The 23,571-nt window shown below is 40.7% G+C and overlaps 1 protein-coding gene across 1 annotated transcript; it reads right to left on the bottom strand.

Annotated features, from left to right (window-relative positions):
- Positions 1–296: 296 nt before the first annotated feature.
- On the bottom strand, positions 297–22,667 carry LOC135490706 (cytosolic 10-formyltetrahydrofolate dehydrogenase-like). Its single transcript, XM_064776084.1, has 19 exons — positions 22,572–22,667; positions 20,602–20,728; positions 20,030–20,264; positions 19,036–19,201; positions 17,781–17,882; positions 17,179–17,268; positions 16,554–16,688; positions 15,896–16,113; positions 15,210–15,354; positions 14,217–14,399; positions 13,629–13,844; positions 13,033–13,103; positions 12,749–12,854; positions 12,192–12,373; positions 11,285–11,384; positions 10,327–10,499; positions 9,025–9,222; positions 8,430–8,629; positions 297–2,537 (listed from the first exon to the last, which is right to left on the bottom strand). Exons 1-19 carry the CDS (start codon positions 22,593–22,595, stop codon positions 2,482–2,484), a joined length of 2,727 nt encoding a protein of 908 aa, XP_064632154.1. The 5' UTR covers positions 22,596–22,667; the 3' UTR covers positions 297–2,481.
- Between the last annotated feature and the right edge of the window lie 904 nt (positions 22,668–23,571).

Below are 23,571 nucleotides of genomic sequence, written 5' to 3'. Positions count from 1 at the left end.
AAACAACATTTACCGAGAAATCCGCAGGGACCGTCTTCCAAATCGAATTTATAATCATCCATGCGATTTTGCCGTTTCATGGCCGTTGCAAGAAAGATAAAATTGTAACCTGGTTGGTTTGAGCTCAGTGCGAGATTTTGCGTTAAAAGGTGAGAGTGGAATAGGCTGTATTTTGACTTCAACTAGGTTCTTCAGCCTGGTTGACATCAACTTCGGGGGTCTGGTTGACAAGCAGTGACAATGTTGAGGCACTCTGCGGACGTCTACTCAGATCTGACTTTTGAAGGATGAAAATAAATAACATCTTTTTAACGAAATTATATTATCAATTTATTCTTATCTTGATATACACACAAGGCATGATCACCTACGATATTTATATTTTGTTTCAGCCTGGTAAAACCACGCGCCTCCCTGCGAGATCTCGTGATATTGATTGGTCGATCGCTCCGGTAAAAGGAGCAACAATCCAACCTCACGACAGGAATTGGCAGAGGCGCCATGACTTCGGACGAGGCTGATTTTTTTCAAAGACCACCAAGGAGAACACCGAAAGTGCATCAGTGTACATGTTTGACCATAAATGGATCCCAAGGCATTGGTGTACTTCCGGTTACCTCCTTGACAGACCAAAGCAACATACACAGAAGAATCTGGCAAGATTAAATTTATTCAAAATAGAAATAAATATTCCAAAATCAGAGAAGGACTATGGGCGAACTTAAAATTTAGCATCATTAGAAATAGCCACTCAAGATTAACATCTGCTTTTACTAGCATATTATTAAGCACCTAATATATTTTGTCAACATAGCACATGATTTGCTAAGATTCTCTGTCACTATCCTCACATTCATAACAAAAGACATGATGCCATTAAACCATTTTTGACCAAAGGAGGTTGCCATTAGTCTTAGACCAACTGTACTCGGTTGACATTTCAGTCCCCTGTGACGTAGACCGGGTATACTCGGTTTAACTATTACTGGTGCAATACAAACAGTCTCTGGCCCGCTATCTTTTTTGAAGATGGCCGAGGTTCCATCTGACATCATCACTGATTATATTCCTCACCGGTGTACATATCTAACCTCCTTATTTCTTAATTCACCTCTAAGTACCTTTATAATATCTACAGTTAAGTTTCACGAACACAAAATCACGCTCAAAATCAAAAATAAAGCATCTTGAGAAGAAACTCTAAAGATCCTGCAAACGAGCGATCTTTGTCTCATGTGATAAATATCACAGGTCACTGCAACAAATGTCACCTGGCTTACAAATGAGACTTTGCTCTCTGCAAAATGTGATAATTATCACTGTGATGAGCAATAAAAGATTGCTTGTCTGCCAAGTGAAACCGATAATTGCTGGATCAGAAAATTATCCCAGGTTGCTGCACCAAATATCTTCGGTTTGCGTGTGCTTAAGGATGTTCTCCTTTCCACTGACATGGTTTTGGAACAAGATCAGATCAGTATTTATGATGGCGAGTCCGTAAGTGAAGCAGCTGAGAGCCATTTGTAATAACCTGGTCACTGTTTGTGAATAATTAATAAGATTTCTACTTCATCAGGCTGTAGTGTTTATGACCAGATTACTTTACTGCCTCAAGGTTTTGAGGTTTTAGGTACAGCAGAACCTCTCTTAGCAGACACCTCTCTATCAAGGACACCCTCTCTATTAAGGACACTAGTCCTTGGTCCCAAATTGGTTGCGGTCTTCAATTTTACCTCTCTAATCGGGACACCTCTCTACTAAGGACAGCACTTGTCAGTACCAAGGGTGTCCTTCATAGAGAGGTAATTCTATTGTATTCAGTATAGCACAATTGCACAGTAGCACAGTGGCGGAACCTCTCTTAGCGGACACCTCTCTATCAAGGACACCCTCTCTATTAAGGACACTAGTCATTGGTCCCAAATTGGTTGCTGTCTTCAATTTTACCTCTCTAATCAGGACACCTCTCTACTAAGGACAGCACTTGTCAGACAACAGATTTTTTCCCAATAACAGATTTTTCCTCAATAACCGATTTTTTTCCAATAACAGATTTTTCCTCAATAACCGATTTTTTTTCCAATAACAGATTTTTCCTCAATAACAGATTTTTTTCCCCAATAACAGATTTTCCCCAAAGAACAGATTTTCCCCAATAACAGTTTTTTTCCAAATATCAGATGTTTCCAGAATAACAGATTTTCCTCAAAAACAGATTTTCCCAAAATAACAGATTTTCACCCAATAACAGATTTTCCCCCATACAACAATTTTTTCCCCAATAAACAAATTTCCCCCAATAGCAGACTGAACTCACAGAGACAGGTAATATTTGACTAAACTCTTCAAACATGTTAATGCCAAGGAATTCTTAGTGGCATAGACACTTCCTTCAGGGGAGACTTTCCCTTCCTTTTTGACCAGTAGTAATTTATGACGATTGTCCATCAATTCGTACCTATCGTCTGATCAGACATGCGTCTAATATTCAACAGTCACGACTTTCGTCTTCAGGTATTCATTCAGTGCTTCCTCACCTGCAAGTAGTCCAAAGGGAGGCTGAATATTAGCAGACGCCGAAAATGATTGATGTACAGGCTACTGGGACATGCAATACCACCACCATCCTAATCACTACTAGGTAACACAAAAAAATTTATACACTTTTGATTTTGAATAACTCCCATGATATCAAAGGTAGATTTACCAAACTTCAGACATAAGATTCAAGTTTTTTTATCTCATTAGTCATTTATTTATTGCGCAAAAGGCAATAATTTGAGAATTTGTAATTGAATTTGATAATTTCCACTAGCGTAAATATATACTTAATACAAATTTCAGCATTGTCATTGTTGAGACAGATATATACAAATACTACGAATACCAAGTTTCATCAAATTTGCATGCATGATAACTGCACTACAGCATTGTGTGTAACAGCATTTCATTTCTTGGACCACCAGTAATTACAAACGACATGACCCTTTAATGTCATTCCGATAAGCCTCTATAAGATGTCACCGGAAAGACCAATGCAAGGCATTTGACGGTAACCATGGCAACCACTAGAAGAAGGCCCAGTGGAGCATGTATAGGACAAAGATTGTCATTCGCTGTCAGTTGGTAAGAACAATTACTAATGGAATTAGGATTACCGAGATGACACATACATCGTAAATGACGCAGGGTTTTACAAGAAGATAAGTTTGGAGTGAGACAATCTAAAACTTTGACAGGCCGGCAGTCTAAAACTGCATATATATCTGCACAACTGTGAATTATTTCAAGCAGTTTCCACGTCGGATCACATTTTATGCAAGACTATGAAGAGAATCTTAAGCACTGTGCAAACCAGTGATTTTTATCAATGCAACCTGCGATTATTGGCTGCTATTTGTGATAAATAAATATGATGTTTATATCATAAACCGGTAATCACAGGGTTTGATAATGATCCATGGTTGTTGCTACGACTGATTCTTGTTGCAGGTACCTACCGTGACCACCGCAGCAAACAGCAGATTTTTGTCGCATGTGATCATGATTGCAGGTCGCTGCAATGACAATCGCTGGTTTGCGGCGCGCTTTATAAACCTCATCTGGGACGGCGATTAATGTCAGAAACACTTACCAGGCAGAGGTTTAAACTCGACAATAAAATGTCCGCGGAGAAGTATCTACCCTTGTCAAAGGCATGATCTGGACATTTGTAAGACGAGATTTAATTTCCGTGATGGTGTTTGGAGAGGACCATTAGTACTTGTTATGTTATTGTGGTAAATATCCGACACTGTGGATAAACGAGACATGGAGTCGCGTTTCTTATTCTTAGGGGTACGGGTGTGGATAGAGGGGTGATGTGGCACAGTGGTTTGAGCACCAGGCTCACAATCTGGAGGTGGTGGGCTCAAGTTTTAGAAGGATTGGTTAGAGCGCCAGGCTCACAATCTGGAGGTGGTGGGCTCAAGTCTTAGAAGGATTGGTTAGAGCACCAGGCTCACAATCTGGAGGCGGTGGGCTCAAGTCTTAGAAGGATTGACCCTGTTTCATCTTTGTGTTCTTGAGCAAGTCATTTAACGAGCTTTTCTCCTTCAAGGGGTAATCAAATGGGTAGACCAGGATTGCCTGAGAAGTTGACTAGATATGAACCAGCATCCCATCCAGGAGAGTGATATTTCTAGTTGTTAATTGCTACAGAAATTGGAATAAGCTCAGGCAGCAGCTGAAAAAATCTGAAAAAAAAATTTTTGTTGAGAATTTTTTTGTTATCATACAGAGGACTCCAGCTCCATTCCAAGGTATTGTAGCCATTGAAATTACGACAGTAGAGCACTAGCCATCATGTAATTATTTCCTTTGCACAGCATTTAATCCTTCTACTGGTATATTCTGACGAGTCGTCCATGAACGAAAATTCAAAACAGAAAAAGTCCTTGGCCATGATTAGCATTCATTGCTCATAGTAACCACAAGCCGGGTTAGAGCCACTGGGCTACAATCACTCCATAGGAAAGACAGTTTGATCCCCAAGCTCTGGCGGGCTACTATCTGTCCCGGCTAAATGGATTGGATGTCAGACTTAACAAAATGATTCTTTTGCTGCCGGGCGTATCATTCTGCAGTATCACTTCCACTGCAGGCCATTCGCTCTAAACCGTGTTTTATTTTCGAGACTTTCGCGAGTGCACTATATAAAACGCAAACCTAAAAAGCGTGAAAATTTCAACTCTTACGCATTAAAGGCCTATGCTCTTTGCTAAAAAATTTGAATTTTTTAATTGAATTTGAAAAGTTCTAATTGGTAAAAACATACTGAATATAAATTTCAAACCTAAAAAGCGCGAAAATTTCAACTCTTACGCATTAAAGGCCTATGCTCTTTGCTAAAAAATTTGAATTTTTTAATTGAATTTGAAAAGTTCTAATTGGTAAAAACATACTGAATATAAATTTCAAACCTAAAAAGCGCGACAATTTCAACTCTTACGCATTAAAGGCCTATGCTCTTTGCTAAAAAATTTGAATTTTTTAATTGAATTTGAAAAGTTCTAATTGGTAAAAACATACTGAATATAAATTTTAACATTGCCGTTCTGCAGACAGATATACAAATACAATAAAAAACAAGTTTCAATGTATTCATATGCATAATAACTGCACTACAGCATTGCGTACAACTGTTTTTTCCTGGACCACCAGTTATTACGAATGGTGTACCCCTTTAAACATAAAATGTTGACAGCAAATGCTATATTTTGTCTATCGCCAAGTAAAACTGAGCAAATCGCCAAAATTTTGGCGTCGCAAAAATCTCAAGGTTCACAGAATTTCATAAGAGACAACAATTGCCTCAAAGTAATCTCGCATTTGCAGCTAATTTGAAACAAATTTCAATTACGTTTTAATCTTATTAGGAATATTGAGCCGAGTTTGATGGATGGGGCGAGCATAATCTTTCAGACTTCAACATTACTCTATGCACCGGTCTAAGACTGGTTCTGAATATTCAATTCTAGTTTGATATCCAGCAAACAGATGTTCGATGTCATTCAACATAGATTGACTGTTCAGAGCATGGGTTGGCGGCACCAAGAAGTCTGACGACCAAGACACTTCTGGTTCAGCCTTTATTTCGATATTGCTGTACAGCGGCACCTCCCTTAGTGGACACCTCTCTATTAAGGACACCTCTCTATTAAGGACACCTCTCTATTAAGGATGCCTCTCTATTAAGGACGCCTCTCTATTAAGGACGCCTCTCTATTAAGGACACCTCTCTATTAAGGACACCTCTCTATTAAGAACACTAGGTTTGGTCCAAAATCGGTTGTTTCCTTCCAATTTGACCTCTCTAATCAGGACACCTCTCTATTAATAACAACACTTGTCAGTCACAAGGGTGTCCTTAATAGAGAGGTTCTACTCTACTTAACAACAGGTCTTATATCAGTGACACTAGAGTATTGCCTGGTGGTGCAATCATCTGCAATAAGATAACAAAGTATTCAGCTTAGACTGGGGAATAAATATAACGATCTTTAATTTAACAACGTGGTACAATATAAATCGCTGTGAAGAATTCACTGACACCTTTTTTGCTCTAATGAGAAATGCCCTTTATTTCATGATATCACTCAAACTGTGGCTTATGACCACGTTTTGGGAAACGGCAGTAAATTGTCAAGCCGGTCCAATAAAAGGCATGCAAGTTCTTATACAGTGCTTGGACTGACTTGATACTTCACTTCGATTTTATTTCATTTCGAATAACTCTGGACATAACACACCTGGGAGTGAGATGCTTAAAACTCAACATATCACCCATCCCAGAGTCAAGCGGTTGATGATGATGATCAGCTGCTGTTTTGCAGATTAAACCTGAAAGTACCACTTCTATTCTCGGTGTAAATGTGCGGAGATACTTATTTGGCGTGGTGAGACGACGTTATGAAGTGTTTGGGATGGAACCAATCGATACTCATGATTGCATTGGAAAGTTAATTGAAATTTGAATCCTATGGGACTGTATTGGATCAGCTTCAGATGAGAGGGTGTACACGTTGTAGATATGAGATACTTAGACGCAGTGTACCAACATTTGTGGACTGTGTGTTCATTGTGAGTTGCAAGTTGGAAGTGCAAGTTGCGAGTTGGAGAGATGAGTTGCAAGTTGAAATTGCAAGTTGCGAGTTTTAAAACATTTCGTAACCTTTAGAGAAGTTCCAACTCGCAATCTGTACTCTCAACTTGCATTTCCAATTTGCAGCTCACACTTACCACTCGCAACTTGCATTCCAAGCTGCACCTAGCTTTCCCGACTCACAACTTGCATTCCCAACTCGCAGCTAGCATCTCTAGCTCACAAATCCAACTCGCAACTCGAACTTTCAACTAGTAACTCACATTTTCAAGTCTCCAAGTAGCCTTCTAACATAATAAGAAGATGATATTCAGCATTCTGTGCCTCTTATCTGAGGTCTAATGAAAGGTTTCAGGATAGAAAGGGCTAAAATGTCAAGTCGGATGACCTCTCTACCACAGTCACAGCAGTTGATATCAGATTTTTAACCCGAAATGTACAACCACAAACCAAAGATAATAATAATAATAATAATAATGAGTCTTTTATATAGCGCAATTCCGTGACACTATAGTTCTCGCTCAAAATGCTTTGGGATATCATATTATTACCCCGGTCTCCACAGAAATCAATCAGGGGTTTCAAGGAGCAACCAGAAGACGCTCACTTGAACGCGACCAGTAGGGGAACTAAGCAGTGACTCGGCCGGGAGTCGAACCCATGACCTCCTGATCATGAGGCCGACTCTCTTCCACTGCGCTACCGCTGCCCCTAAAGATAACAAGGTATGATTTAAAAATAAACCTAATAGATAACAGAGAGACCACAGAACCACCTATTAAAAGACACAAGAACTACATGTAAGTGTTCAACAGATTTTACTGGACAAAGAACTGGCAAACCAGTTTTGACAGTTTCTGAAAACCCAGAAATTTTCAGGTACTGCTTAATTTCAGGGATCTATAGATACTCCTGAAAACATATGGCAGCGAAAATTCATCTGTATTGTCAAAACGGACAAAAGTTTCACCCATACAATATGTAACTTGGTTTACCAACTTCACAACAAGAGGCACACATCTGGAGAGATGCGCATTAATGCCAAAAAGTGGTCGTAGCGCATCATTGGAGCATGAATTTTCACTCAGAATGGCCAGCTCTTATCTGACAGAAGAGTAAAACTAGAAATTTGAAATTTGCTTGTCAGCAAATTTGATAGCCCCCACGGGCCCACACAGTACACGTATGGAGGAGTGAAGTCTATTCCGTTTCGCGGATGATCTATTTCCAAACACGCTCGCGTTTTCTCAAAATCACATGCTCAGTAACATTTAAACAGCACCCTAACCTTTTCAGATGGGCAGGGTGGATCATCGATAAGCATTTAAGGCTATTCCTTTATTTTATTCCTTCATTCAACCATGTCAACCGTCGTTCTTTGCTCAAAATACTCAACAGCTCGCCACTTCGGCAAAGAGATACCGCCGCCATGATGCATGAGGATATGATGTCACCATAACAGGGCGGAGCTTATGCTAATATACGTGTGATTGACAGAATCGTGCCGGAGATTTGAAAGCAAATCAGAAAATCGGCGCATAAAAACCCTTCAAAGTCATCAAAATTATCCAAATTTCGAAAAAATCTTTGCCAGGTGCACTAGATCGAGTTTAGTTTGATGGGACAGGGGTGACAGTTTTTCAGTTGAAATAGCAGTTTTGCTGGACTACCTCCATAATATAACCTGGGAAGAATGCAGAAGCCTAGTGCCTTCTCCTAGTAATCTCAATATAGACCCCACATTTGTTGTATGTGGGGTCTGTAATGATAAAGATGGATCACTCACCTAAGTCTTTTCCGAAGCCCGATTGCTTGAATCCACCAAAAGGTGCTGCCACATCAGTCTTGTTGTAGGTATTCACGAAGACCGTCCCCGCCTCGAGCCCGTCGGACACGCGGAGAGCTTTGCTGAGATCGTTTGTGAAGACGCCGGAAGCCAGGCCGAACTCTGTATCATTTGCTCGTCGGATGACGCCATCAAGATCTCTGGAGAGAAAAGACGTCAATTTCAGATTCAATTATCAAATTAAGATATTTACGATCCGGATGTCAGGATGACGCGGGAAAATATGATGTCAACCCAATTTATATAATATGCTCTTTGACAGGTGCCAGAACACAAAGCAAAAACCTAAAGGGGAGGGGCGGAACTAAGGTCTCGGATTAAATTTTTGACTGATAGTCTCAAGTCGTGACAATTGACACGTGACATTGTGAAATGTGAGAGTTTACATAGAGTTTTACATAGAGTTTTACATAGAGTTTTAAAAACTATGTAAACAGAGCCGGTGGATATCTGTTATAGTGACAGTTGAGGTCATGCATTTTGAAACCAATACTTTTCCGATGCAAAAATACTTAATTCAGAAAGTGAGACTTACCCGTCCTTAAACTTCGATATGATCATAATTGGCCCAAACGACTCCTCCTTGGCGACAAACATTTTATCCTCGACGTCAGTAAAGACGGTTGGTTCTAAAAATAGACCTGGACGATCGACTTGTTTACCGCCATAGACAAGTTTGGCACCTTCGTCGACGCCCTTTTTGATGTAGTTTAGAAGACTGGTCATGTGCGCCCTGGAAGGAAACAAGAACAGATATACGATATACGGTAGAACCTCCCTTAGCGGACACCTCTCTATTAAGGACAACCTCTCTATTAAGGACAACCTCTCAATTAAGGACACTAGGTTTGGTCCCAAAATGGTTGTTTCTATTCAATTTGACCTCTCTAATCAGGACACCTCTCTATTAAGGACAACCTCTCTATAAAGGATAACCTCTCAATTTAGGACACTAGGTTTGGTCCCAAAATGGTTGTTTCTATTCAATTTGACCTCTCTAATCAGGACACCTCTCTATTAAGGACAGCACTTGTCAGTCCCGAGGGTGTCCTTAATAGAGAGGTTTCACTGTACGCATCGATACCATATCGATCCCGATGGTCAGAGCCTCGTGAATCGCAGATCGAAGGTTTGTGGTCTGTAGGTAAACTCTTTCCAATGCAGCCAGTTGGTAAGACAAAGAACAGCGAGGGTTAACATAGCAAATCACAACCAATAAACCATCAAATTTCCCCCTGCTTTATTTTTGCGATGCGTGAAAAAATCGAAAAAATTAACATTCTCATCATTTTTTTTATTTTGGCGATTTATGAAATTTCTTTCAGTTTTCCAATCCAAAAAAATCTTTTTTTGCCATTTCTATTTTTATGAATCCTGCAAAAAATCTGAAAAAGGTAAAATTCTCATCATTTTTATTTTGGCGATTTATGAAATTTCTTTCAGTTTTTCAAATCCCAAAAAAATCTTTTTTGCCATTTCTATTTTTATGAATCCTGCAAAAATACGTGAAAAAATCTGAAAAAGGTAAAATTCTGATCATTTTTATTTTGACGATTTATGAAATTTCTTTCAGTGTTCCAATCCAAAAAAATCTTTTTGGCCATTTCTATTTTTATGAATCCTGCAAAAATACGTGAAAAAATCTGAAAAAGGTAAAATTCTCATCATTTTTATTTTGACGATTTATGAAATTTCTTTCAGTTTTTCCAATCAAAAATCTTTTTTTGCCATTTCTATTTTTATGATTCCTGCAAAAATAAAACATCGGCAAAACCAAAACACCTGCAAAAATAAAACGCCCGCAAATATTTGGTGGTTTACAGTATTAACAACGTACTTGTGATTCTGGGGTCCATGATCTGTCGTCCTGTCCAGGGGGTCACCGATTTTCATTTTCTTAATCTCTTCAATCACCGCGGCAACGTAGCGGTCATGGATGGATTCCTCGACGAAAAGACGTCCGGCTGCGATGCAGTTCTCCCCTTTGTTGAAGAAGACACCATTGCAGCCCTTGGAAAGCAAAAGAAAAATGGACAAGGTGGTTCAAGCACCATGCAAACAAGCGATTTAAATCGCAGCAACCTCAATACTGCTATGTACGAAAAAAGGATATCTCTTCAGTGGGTAAAACCTCAAATCATTTGATTTCATATCGACTCCCAGGACGACCACAAACGAAGGATTATCATTGCTTGTAGGGTGCTTTATTAAAGTGATACTATGATGTGATTTACAACTTTGTGGAAATACGTCCATTTTTAATTGTTGATCACAAATGTAAAGCTCAAATTTTCCATTTTTGATCAGATTTATCATAAAATCACTGAACGTAAACCACCGCGACAGCGAAAATGTTCATGTTGTGACGTCTTCAACGAAAACGGCATCGAAGCGAACCGTCTGGGCAGGATTAAACCATCAATTCCTAGAAAATGTGCATTTCGATTCAAAAACCTTACCGATTTATGAGAAAGTGACGTAGTCATTTGTCAAAAACAGCTAAAACATTATATGGTGAAATTTGACACGAGTTACCCTTTAACAAGAAGCAAAAGTTTGGTTGACAAGCAGACTTCATACGTCCTTACATTCTCTTTGTGTATGCTTTCATCTCATCACACCCGTGGGACCAAGCCGTGAGGACGATGCCATCAGTCTTCAAACGGGAAGTTTTGAGATTGGACGTGTACAACGTCAGTCCTGAAGAAGTCATCTCGGACAAAGGTAAAACTGTGGACAATCTCCAGTGAATTTGAATTCAGTGAGTAGATTGAATGTCATAGTGTTACACTTACATTCTTCACAGCCTTGCTGAAGTCACAGTCCTTGAATATGATCAGCGGTGATTTCCCTCCGAGTTCCAGCGAGCATTTCTTCAGGTTACTCTTGGCACATCTGGAACACAGAGTTGGATAAAATACATACAGTAGAACCTCCCTTAGCGGACACCTCTCTATTAAGGACAACCTCTCTATTAAGGACAACCTCTCTATTAAGGACACTAGTTTTGGTCCCAAAATGGTGGTTTCCATTCAACTTGACCTCTCTAATCAGGACACCTCTCTATTAAGGACACCACTTGTCAGTCCCAAGGGTGTCCTTAATAGAGAGGTTCTACTGTACATGAACTCGGGAAAGGCAGCATATTCTTGAGTAACTTATATTTACCAGGTACTACCACCATCAGACCAGTGATAAATTAACAATGAGGAACCGGCACGATTTATCCGCCGCGTGGCGCTGCAATCGATCATACCAAAACTCTCCATTTCCAATGCATTATTATGTTATTTCTGAGCCTGAAAACGATCGCTTATTTTCGACCGATTTCGGCGACATTTGCATCTTCCTGTTTTAAATCTATTGAGCTATCAGTTTCTTAAGATAATTTTGCAGGAAATATGTGCGATGCCAGTTATTGGGCACGTTTTCTGTTGTTGAAATCCTGTGCAAAAATGTACGCAATGGTTTCCCGTGATTGACCTCATGCGACGTCAACAGACCAGAAAATGGCGTCAGAAGGTACGATCGATTGTGGCGCCGCCACTGGCATTTATCTTAATGCCGGTTCCTCGTTACAACTGATTTTATTGATGGCTAATGCTTTCTGAACACTTGGAGCCAAAATAACGAGAGACTGTACCTCATCATCATGAGCAGAAAGTAAAAGGTTACAGCTAGTGTTCATGCACAGGTACCTACCCTTCCATGATGGTCATCCCGACCTCAGTTGACCCGGTGAAGCCCAGCTTCCTGATAAGGGGATGCGTGACAATCGCGTTTCCAACAACTGTGCCACCTCCTGTCACGATGTTGACAACTCCTGCAGGGAACCCGGCCTTTATGCACAGCTCACCGAACTTGAGAGAGGTCAGTGGGGTGACCTGGAGAAAGAGACACATTTGAAGTTATCCGTAACAATTCAAATCTCCTTCCTCGATAATACGGTCAGCATTTTAAAAATCCAGGGAAACTTTCATCAATATCTGCTCAATATGGATAAATCATGGCACAACGATTACAACCCTCGCTGCAGTATTCCCCTTGGGGTCGCCCATTGAGATATTTTGATACCTCTCACGGCAGTGAGAAGCTTCATTCCTCGCAACTTTCAGCAGGATGATAATTGTATTTTAGGGCATTTGATCGTGATATGATGAGTATTCTGCCCATCAGCAGTGTTGAATACAAATTGGGCAGAAGTCACAAAGAATGACCATAAGCTTCTGAAGAAGTGTATGAGTAGCACTAGACCTAACCTGAGCTGGTTTCAAAACGACAGTATTTCCGGCAGCGAGGCAGGCGGCCATTTTCCACGCCAGCATCATAAGCGGGTAGTTCCACGGCGTTACGAGACCGACCACACTGGAATTAAAGCAGACCGCCCGAAATTATTTCTTTCTACAGTGGAATTGCAACCAGTTTATGAACAGAAATCATCAACAGTGACCATATGAACCTTCATGCATCAGCTGAATCGACAAAGATTGAACACTCATACTAGAGGTGACAAACAAATCAGACTTCAAGTGAAACCACTCACCCCATAGGTTCCCTTTTCGTAAATGTCAAGTTTTTCTTTGGCCTGGCGTGGTTAATTGGAATGGTTTTGCCCTGAAAAAAACACAACAAAAAGCTTGTATCCATGACAATAGCATTCCACGAAGATGACGTCACTGCAGCTGCTGCCCTCTATTTCCCCATCGCTGAATTACAGGCAATGTCGGACAAACATGCGGTTTCGTAATGGATTCAGGCTTTCTAACTAGGGCAGTTAGATTCAATCTGGCACATGTCCGAGTGTTGGAAATACTACATAATTGTTCTGAATATTTCTCTCTCTGACTCTATGGAATCATTCATGCTAAAAACAATGCAGGGTCAAAGATAATTGACTTTGAAATAAGCTCAAATGCGTAGAAATAAGTGTCGATGTCCGACTGTCACGTGACTAAAACGTCATCAATATCTTATGCAAATGACCTTGTGAGCTATAAATAGTAACTTCGCGGAATGCTATACATGCAAACACATTTCCTCAGCAAATGCTTTCAATAATGCTCTCGGGCCAACTCTTCTCATTTGGTGATACAAAATCAGTGAAAAATAACAATTTGGCGATTACAGTAACATACCTACCTCAATCTTATCACACCACCCTGCGAAGTACCTAAACGTGTCTATCGACATCCCGATATGTGTTTTGAGAGCGAGGGTGTACACGGCACCCGAGTCGATCGATTCCAGGGTCGCAAGTTCCTCCTTGTGCTCGTCCATCACATCAGCGAGGCGATACATCAGTTTCCCGCGATCCCGCGCATTCATCTTGCCCCATTCACCTCCGTAAAATGCTTTCTAGAATACGTAGAGATATTAATATATTACATCATTTCGCATATAACAAACAAAAATCCCATTAGAGAAATCAAATGTGACACATTTGCAATGCAGCTGTCAATGTAAACCGTGGACGCTGTAGGCAAGGGGGGGGGTACAGGGTTCACATTGACCACTGCATAAGTGTTTGACTTTTGAGCATGTTTCAGCATATTCGAACATGTATGAACATTACCAGAACTAATTTGCAGCACTAAAACCAATCACGTATCTAATCCTATTGAGACACGTACACCTTGTCCCCATGGGCAAGTCACTTCACTTTAATTGCCCTGTCCTTTGAATGAAACGTAAAACCAAGATTCCTTGCGAAGAAGATGAAGTACTCACCCTGGCCGCATTGACTGCCTTATCCACATCGACCTTTGACCCCTTGGCGACTTTACAGATTAGCGATTCGTCGGCCGGATTCATGTTGTCGAATGTCTGTCCGTCTGCTGCGTCCACGAACTCGTTGTTTATAAACAGCTGATGGGGGAACATGATGTCCATTTTGTTCACGTGCATTTTTACCTGAAATTCAATGTAGAAGTTCTTAAATATTTCATTTATGCTTGAATACTTTAAAGTGATACTATGATGTGATTTACAACTTTGCGGAAATACGTCCGTTTTTAATTGTTGATCACAAATCTAAAGCTCAAATTTTCCATTTTTGATTAGATTTATTATAAAATCGCTGAATGTAAACCACCGCGACTGCGAAAATGTTCATGTTGTGACGTCATCAACGAAAACAGCATCGAAGCGAGCCGTCCTGGCGGGATTAAACCATCAATTTCTAGAAAATGTGCATTTCGATTCGAAAACCTTACCGATTTATGAGAAAGTGACGTAGTCATTTGTCAAAAACAGCTAAAACATTATATGGTGAAATTTGACACGAGTTACCCTTTAAAGTGTGAAGCTCTGAGTGAATATGTGCATAGGACGGGAGAGACTGGCCGACTGCCGATTAGTTCAAATAGACCTTATGTTTTCACACTTTTCATCCCCGCCATGAAGAAAGAACGAATTATTTCCATAGAGCGGGCTACATATGATTCACGATGTCATTTTTAAATGCACGAACAAATTATTTACTGCATTATAGATAAACTTACCGCATTATAGATAACCTTACCGCATTATAGATAAACTTACTGCATTATAGATAAACTTACAGCATTATAGATAAACTTACAGCATTATAGATAAATTTACCACATTATAGATAAACTTACCACATTATAGATAACCTTACCACATTATAGATAAAATTACTGCATTATAGATAAAATTACTGCATTATAGGTAAACTTACCACATTATAGATAAACTTACCGCGTCGTATGTAAACTCAGCTGCGCCGCCACCGCGTCCCTTCACAACGACCGCACCAACAAAATCGGCAAAAGTGGTAGCCATGTAGACCTCTTCCGGCTGTAGGACAATCCCGTTGCATTTGTCCTTGACTTCTTCAACTAACCTGAAAGCAACCGATAGGTTTCATCACGTTTTCGTCAATAAGAACCATAAGCAAAACAATACGGTATCTATTCAGAAGATCATCGTGTGGGCTCTGTGATCTACTTACAACGCTGGAGGAACAGCACCACAATTCTTGAGGTTCCGGTCAGTCGGCAGAGAGATTTTCTTGAAAACCTATCCCTAATCCCGAGGTCATCTTGCTCATCACAGAAAATGCGAAAATTTCACATCAAACATGTCAAAATCACCATTAGACATGTCGGATGACTCGAAAATACCCAACAGGGCCGAGGTCAGATGGCCTCGGGTAACATTAGGTTTACAGCCCCTTGAAGATCAAATCATTCTCACAGTTCTAAAACGCCTTTTGGAGCGGTACAAATTATCAAGATATGAGCAAATCAGTTGTGTGATTGTCCAGTCAAGAAATAAAAAAAGGGTACACCATTTTGCTGCGATGCTTTTTGAAACTAGACAGCTTTCTTAAAATTTAACATTGACGGAAAAGTAACGAGTTCATGACTGTTTTTTCAACATACCTGGTCACATCCATGGACCCTGCACCAGCCCCAAAGAAGTCCATGTCCGGCTGAATCTCCTCTTTTGCCAGGATCCCTTGCCAGATGGTCTTAATGGTCGCCTGCATCTTTTGTTCCTCATCCGTCAGCTTCAAGTCTCCGGCCCCACCACCCGTCTGGCCGTACTTGGATGCTGGAATCATCTTTCCGTCTTCAAATTTCAACTGTTCAACATTCAGCTAAAACAACAATGAAGGCTTATTATGAAATCTTTAGAAAGTAGAAAATTTTCAACTAAATTTGTGACTTTTGCCCTGACCCTTCCAACTCCTGCTCAAAAACCTAACCCTGTAACCAGGCCCAGGCCCTGATCCCTGGTTTCATCCTGGGGACGAGAAATATCGCGCCTAGAGGCACCCTATTGTTCAGTTCATGAAGTATGTATGACTATTCTGCTGAGATGTTCTGAGAATTACCTCGTTACTTGGATAAGGTATGTGTGTAAGTGAGGTTGAATGTTTTAACAGTTAATGAAAAAAAACTGTACACAGTAAATCCTCGCTCATAGGTGTGCCACACCAGAAGATGGTTTGAATCAGCCGCTGCACTTTTCCAGACTACTTCAAAACTCCAAACACGTAACATTGATCCGTCTTTGTTGTCGATTTCAGTAACTTACCGCTTTCCCATCATTCCCAAACAGCAACATCCCACCCGAATGAACGATCGCCTTCTGCGTCATCCCAGGTATCTCCACCTCAGAGCCCTCTGGCGTTGCACCTTCCCATAACTTTGATCCGTACATTGTCACTTGCTGGAATCGACGAAATGAATTCATTACACCAATATGATATCAATCACAGAGGAGCTCAAAGCCGTTAGATGGGGTTACAATGACCCCAAATGGGGTGACATTGACCCCCATATATTCCATCTTTCAGCTTCAGTCATAAAAGGGGTTATCTAAAGATGCCAGTGGAATATCAATACCAAAACGTTCGTCAAATTAACTTGAATATATCACTGGATAACTCAAATTCAAATTTGGAGATTAACATGGAATGGGAGTTGCCTACCGTAAGATGGGGTTACAATGACCCCAAGTGGGGTGACACTGACCCCTATATATTCCATCTTTCAGCTTCAGTTATAAAAGCGGTAATCTAAAGATGCCAGTGGAATATCAATACCAAAACGTTCGTCAAATTAACTTGAATATATCACTGGATAACTCAAATTCAAATTTGGAAATTAACACGGAATGGCAGTTGCAAATGATGGCTCTCTGATGCCATCCCACACACCTTTCCATCAATCATCGTCCAAGCACCAGGGACTTTATCAGTTCCTCGAATGAAGTTGTGAATGGTGGAAGCAGATTGGTCCCACTTGATCTGAAATATAAATGTGCAACATGAAATCAGCAGGCCCTTTGCCGAACGGTTCGTGAAAGACAACACCTAGAAATAGCATGTATGGATTAATTTAGAAATAGGAATGAAAATGACCTGGATAAAAAAATCCGGCTTTTTCATTATTTTCATTATTTTCTTTATGATGACAAGATGCATATATGAAAATGGCCATTCTCAAAAAATCTGGAAAAAACGTTGTAGATGCACTCTTCTAGACAGACTTAGAGCTTTTTATCAGATTTTCTGGACTTTCAGGGCCTTAAAAAGTCAAAATTATCACTGCGATAAACAACTAAATTATTACTTGTCTGCAGGTACAACTACCAGGTGATTTTATACTCATTGCAGGTCGCAGTAATGTCGATTCTTGTCGCAGCCACCTGCAACGGCATCTGCAAACAAGAGATTTGTGTTGCTTGCAATAATTTTTGCTTGTCGCCACAACAAAAATCACTTGTTTGTTGGATGCTGTAGACAGAACAAATGTATACCTCGACGATCTTCTTGATCATTTTAGCTTCATAGGTTGCGCCCTCTTCTGGTTGGACAATCTTCGGCGCAGTTCCAGCTGCGATCATCTGGACGGCTTCTCCCTAAATAGAGACAAATAACGGTAAACCATGAAATGTGAGCACTTTATATTTCCCTATATTTGCAAACACGAACTTGTAAAAACCTGGCGAACTCCAACTGTAATGCATAAAATTATCATAATATTTTGACAGCAAGCACAATATTTAGTCCATCACCGATTGAAAATGAGCAAAATTGTTCATTTTCACATGATAGTTACAAGATTAGTTTGTGGTGGCGCTGCAATTAATCCTACAGTAAAGTGCTGCAGTACGAGAGATCGGCCAAATATGGGAATAACAGAACTTCACTGGAAAAATCTTGTAGCCAGGGTTAAAGGCCCGTGATAGACGCCTATCTGAAGGAGTTTGTTTGAGACGCAAAAAGTAAGGTCCGATCTACCAGGACGTGTTGGCCATGATGTTAAGACCAAGAGGAGCTCTGGTTGGCAATCTATGGATCCAGTTACACTCTTTTTGGAGTCGGAGGTCTCTTGCTGTGTCGAGACCTGGAGGGCCGTGTATGAATTCGATCACTGTGATTGTGACGTCGTTTAGGCCCTTGTGGCTTGCTAGGTTGAAGTAGTCACCAATGGTGTCCTCTCTCTTGGCACTCGTAATGTTATAGAAGTTATAGGTCACTTCTAGTCGTAATGTTATAGAAGTTATAGGTAACTTCTATAACATTACGAGTGCCAAGAGAGAGGACACCATCGGTGACCACTTCAACTTAGCTAACCTCAAGGGCCTAGACGACGTCACAATCACAGTGATCGAATTCACACACGGCCCTCCAGGTCTCGACACAACAAGAGACCTCCGACTCCAAAAAGAGTCTAACTGGATCCATAGATTGCGCACGACAGCTCCTCTTGGTCTTAACATCATGGACAACACGTCCTGGTAGATCTGACCTTACTTGTTGCATCTCAAACAAACTCGTTGACGTCATGCAATAAGATGTTGAACGTCATGACGTTTAGGACAAATTAACGAAAAATGTTGGTGTGAATTCATGTCAGTCACAACGGTAATATCCAGCGAAGGCGTCGGTAGCTCAGTTCACAGTTGCATTTCTTCGATCTAAAGGAGTTTGGATGAAAAAATAGAATTAGTATGATGTTTTCTAAGCATCACAGCCCCCCCCCCCCCGGGAATCATAACTACATCTTACCATGGCCTTGACGCCCTCAGGAAACATGAACCGCTTGTAGATGGAGTTCAGTGTATCATCTGGATCCACGTCGCACTCACGTGTTAGCAGGATAGCACCGGTATCCAAACCGTCATCCGGCCAGAAGATGGTGAAACCACCTTTTTTGTCCCCGCAGATGAGAGTCCTGGAAAACAACAACATTTTTGATTTGTTGAAATACGGTGGAACCTACTGTAGCGAACAGCTCTCTACTAAGGACACCCTCTCCTTAATAATAGAGAGGTTCTACTTTCTCGAGTTAAGACTTAAGCAGTGAATGACAAAGTAAATGAATTTCAGTGTCAGAAGGTGTCCAAACAATTCTTCTTCTCATTCTTCAGCATTCCCTTTGGCACTTTGAGCGGTTATTCTCCAGAGAGTATTCCTCCTCCAAGCCGAGATAAGCATTTTTGGTGCCACTATGTGTGGGCGCTGTTTGGGTTGATTTGCCCAGCGACTCCGTCTCTGGAACTATTTAATTTTCCTGACCTCAGGCCTTTCAATTTTATGGAGACCTCTACACCCTGTATTTTTTTAGTCTATTTTGGGGACATGTTTTTTTTTCTTTTTAGCTTAATTTGGGGACATTTCGTTGTGCCAATTTGCCTGAACATCGACGTCCTTATTGACTGACATTGTCACATGCACCTGAAAACTCATAATTTTAGGATGAAAAGTATCAAATTAGGCCATTAAGGATGAGACTTGGTCATTTAAGGTGTCAAAAAACGCTTCAAGGGGTCAAATTACCCCTTTAAAAAAAAAAAAATTCTATTTTGGGGACATTTTTTCAGGGCCTAATTTGGGGACATGCCAAATTTCCTCCACCGTATAGCGGTGTGAAAATGATGTAATCGAAAGGCCTGGACCTGGAGGCAAAATGCCTGAAAATGAGCAACATATGAAAACTCTATTTGAGTCTCCCCACGCACCATAAAAAAGAATGACTTTGATATGGCATCTGCGATCTTACCAATTGATAGCAGAAGCGCCTCGATGTCTTGGAAGGATTGACGGATGATAGCATATCGACTGATGCTTCGGATGATTGATGACCTCCATCGGAATAAACTGGCTGCAGAATGGCATCACATTCACGTCAGCTCCGACGGATTTGTATTTGTCAAATACTTCTGGGATGACCACTCCCTTGCTGCGCCAAAATTTGAATTTGAAGACGGGTACATCATCAGCTGCGGCTGTCTGGGCTTGAAATTAAAGCAGAAACTAGTAGAAATACACCATCTAAATATTTCTACATATTTCGCGGTCATTGTCCAGACAGCAGACCATTGCCCAGTGTCTTTTTTGCATAAAGATATTAACCGCGTTGTACCTCAGAATATCTTGCCCATGGCCTAATTTTCCTAACGTTTTTCAAAACAACATGATTCTTTTAAAGCAAATATGAGATTTTTGTCGTGACCTGATTATCACGTGAGACAAAAATGTCTTGTTTGCGAGGGGCTATTGCTGATGCCAGCCATAAAAATCTTGGTTCGTGGGTCACTATTTTACAATGAAGAGTCCGTTTCTCAGTCTCACCCAGTATGTCCTCTTTTCCATTGACATCCGGGATGGTGAAGACGCCGACGATCGCATGGCCATTTGACCTGATCAGCTTATACACCTCGGCCCCAAACGCACTCTGGCCGATCACGGCCACTTTCAACTGGAATGTAAAGAGAAAGCAATCAAGAACAGTAGAACCTCCCTTAGCGGACACCTCTCTATTAAGGACAACCTCTCTATTAGGGAAAACCTCTCTATTAAGGACAACCTCTCTATTAAGGACAACCTCTCTATCAAGGACACCAGTTCTGGTCCCAAATTGGGTACTTCCATTCAATTTGACCTCTCTAATCAAGACACCTCTGTATTACGGATAGCACTTGTCAGTCCCGAGGGTGTCCTTTAAATAGAGAGGTTCTAATGTACAGTGGAACCTCCCTAGCATGTACAGCATTACACTTGTAAAAGTTTGGTCTATTTTTGGGACTTTTCTGCACAAGGACAAAGAAGGTCACAGTTTTTTACACCAATTTGTATCTACAGTGTACTTGATAGTTTATATAAAACTGAAAAAAACGGGTTGAGATCAGGAAGTAAAACCGGTTTTCTAGTAAATATCAACTTAACAACACACTTAAGGAAACCTTGTCCTCGAATTTGAAGTAGTCCACACTGAATTAAAGGCATACACTGTTCTTTCAAGATTTGAAATTTGAAATTGAATTTGATATTTTTTAATAATTACGTAATACGCATTCAATTTTAGACTTTCAAGACTGCTGATGAGTATGTTGGTATCTAAGTTTATAGGTGACAAGTCAATTGTCAACACATTGACAAGTACATGTAGGGTTACTGTACAGGCGCAATGTTTATTCTATCTACTTGTGCCACAGACAAAAACAATGTACACACAGACAGCATAGGCCTTTAAGAGTTAGATTATCAATAAGAGAAGACATCGATCAATCGGCCAATGAAGTACTTCCACTTGCAAAGGCCTAATACAAAGAGGTCTGTTGACACAATCTGATAACTGCTCTCCAGTTACGTGATCAGTGACATTTTAATATTGCCTGGGCCTGTTGGTTGACAGCGGTTGGTTTATATAAAAACGTAGGCTAACACATTTTTTTCCCGATTTCAATTATCCGTTCACGTAGGCCTCTCAAATACGATACTTCATAAGTTGTCCCGGAAGTTGCGGTCCCTCCAATATGGCAGGTGATGATGTCACGTGAAATCACTCTATAGGCCTAGGCCTGCAGGCCGAGCATAGATGAGGCGGAGGAAGCCACTGAGGGCCACAAGAAGGAAGAGGCTAGAGAAGCAGGTCCAGGACAGATTGCCGCGAAAATTTATAAATAGTTTGGGAAGCTGGCTTGACATCCTGACAAATCCGGCCATCGATCACTCGATATGTGGCCTCGATATGTTTACTCCCTCAATCAGAAAGATGCGTAAGGAGTAGGCCCTGTTTGCAAGAGGATGCTGCAAGAGGATGTTATAAGTTCCCCGAACTATTTATAAATTTTCGCGGCAATCTGTCCTGGACCTGCTTCTCTAGTCTCTTCCCACAACAAGCAAGCAGCAAGCAAAAGATCACATGGTCGCACACCACATGCATGATCTTTAGTTCGTTGTGCCTTTATTTAGGTTTGTTTGAGCACGCAATAATTTCCTCCGCCTGGTGATAAAAGGGGTCTATATCATGGATCACAGTCATATGGATATAGGCCTACATACATTACATACTAAACATTACATACAGGTACATCATACATAACATGCAGTGATACATGTAAGTTGTTAGGCCTACATTATTACATCATCTGATCTGTTACCGTTGACAGTCACAGTGTCAGTGATGAGACGATCGAGTGTGATGGTATGGTATGGTGCCTATATCAGCCATAGATAACAGATTAAAAATCTACTTAATCTAACAAGAAACCCTTAAATAAACACATTCTTCGTATAAAGAAGTAGCTAATATACTAAACCTTATTATCACCACCGGATGACATGTCTTCGTACTGCCGTTCGACAAGAAAAAGAGACAAATCCAGTCCACTTTTAATTTTGTTATCAAACTTGTGACCCACTTAGGCAATAAAGAGGTCAATGCTGTGGTTGTCGTTAGATGATTCCAAATGTACCGTCGGTGCACATGTTTCCTGTCTTCGGCCTTCATGGTTGTGGGAGGCTCCTAAAGTGATCTATGTTAGAGATGTAGCAGGGTTCAAACAAGAAAAACGAAAAGATATACAAGGTGCTCGTGAGCGAATTGTGCACACATAGGCCTACAAAGGTTATGTTAATTCCATCGCAAGACGATTTTGTTGTCACTAATCACTCTGGACAAACGAGGGAGAATCAATGCATCAATCCGGCCAACCCAGTTTCCCAATCTGGGAGCCCGGTCGATTATCTCCTTCCCTCCAGGGTGATATATCTATTACTATATATATAGGCCTCATGGATTGGGTATTGGACTGATGAGCAAAAAGAGGGGAACTTGTATGGAGCAGGAGGTCTGGATCTTGCGCTGCATCCCGAGGAAATCAGGAATGTTCGCCGTATTGGAATCAAAGTCATTTACTCATGTCGTTATACTATCCAACAGGTTCATGTTCTATATATACATGTATTTTCCAGGTAGGAAAGCGATTTTACTTGCCTGTCGTTTCAGTTCGTGCATTTTCCAAAATATAGTTTTCAATAGCAAAAAAGCCCATGTGTGCATGTCCTTGTTAATTTCAACGATGATTTTTCAGTTCGCTCTATCAACTTGTGTAAAACCATGTCAAAATCGGTACAAAGATTTAGCAAGAGGTCGCAAATGTACTTTATACATTGTTCTAGTGTGTAAAGTGCTGTGAAAATTTGATATTCGACCATTTGGTCCTTCCTGTCATGCCGTTGATCACTGAGCCCGAGTTGGCGATGAAACACAAATTGGGGGACCCGTTCCTAACTATTCACCGTGGTCTTTGAAAACAC

This window comes from Lineus longissimus, chromosome 7, assembly GCF_910592395.1.
Source record: "Lineus longissimus chromosome 7, tnLinLong1.2, whole genome shotgun sequence".
Classification (NCBI taxonomy): domain Eukaryota; kingdom Metazoa; phylum Nemertea; class Pilidiophora; order Heteronemertea; family Lineidae; genus Lineus; species Lineus longissimus.
Note: the sequence above shows the minus strand (reverse complement) of the source record. Positions and strands in the feature narration are given on the sequence as shown.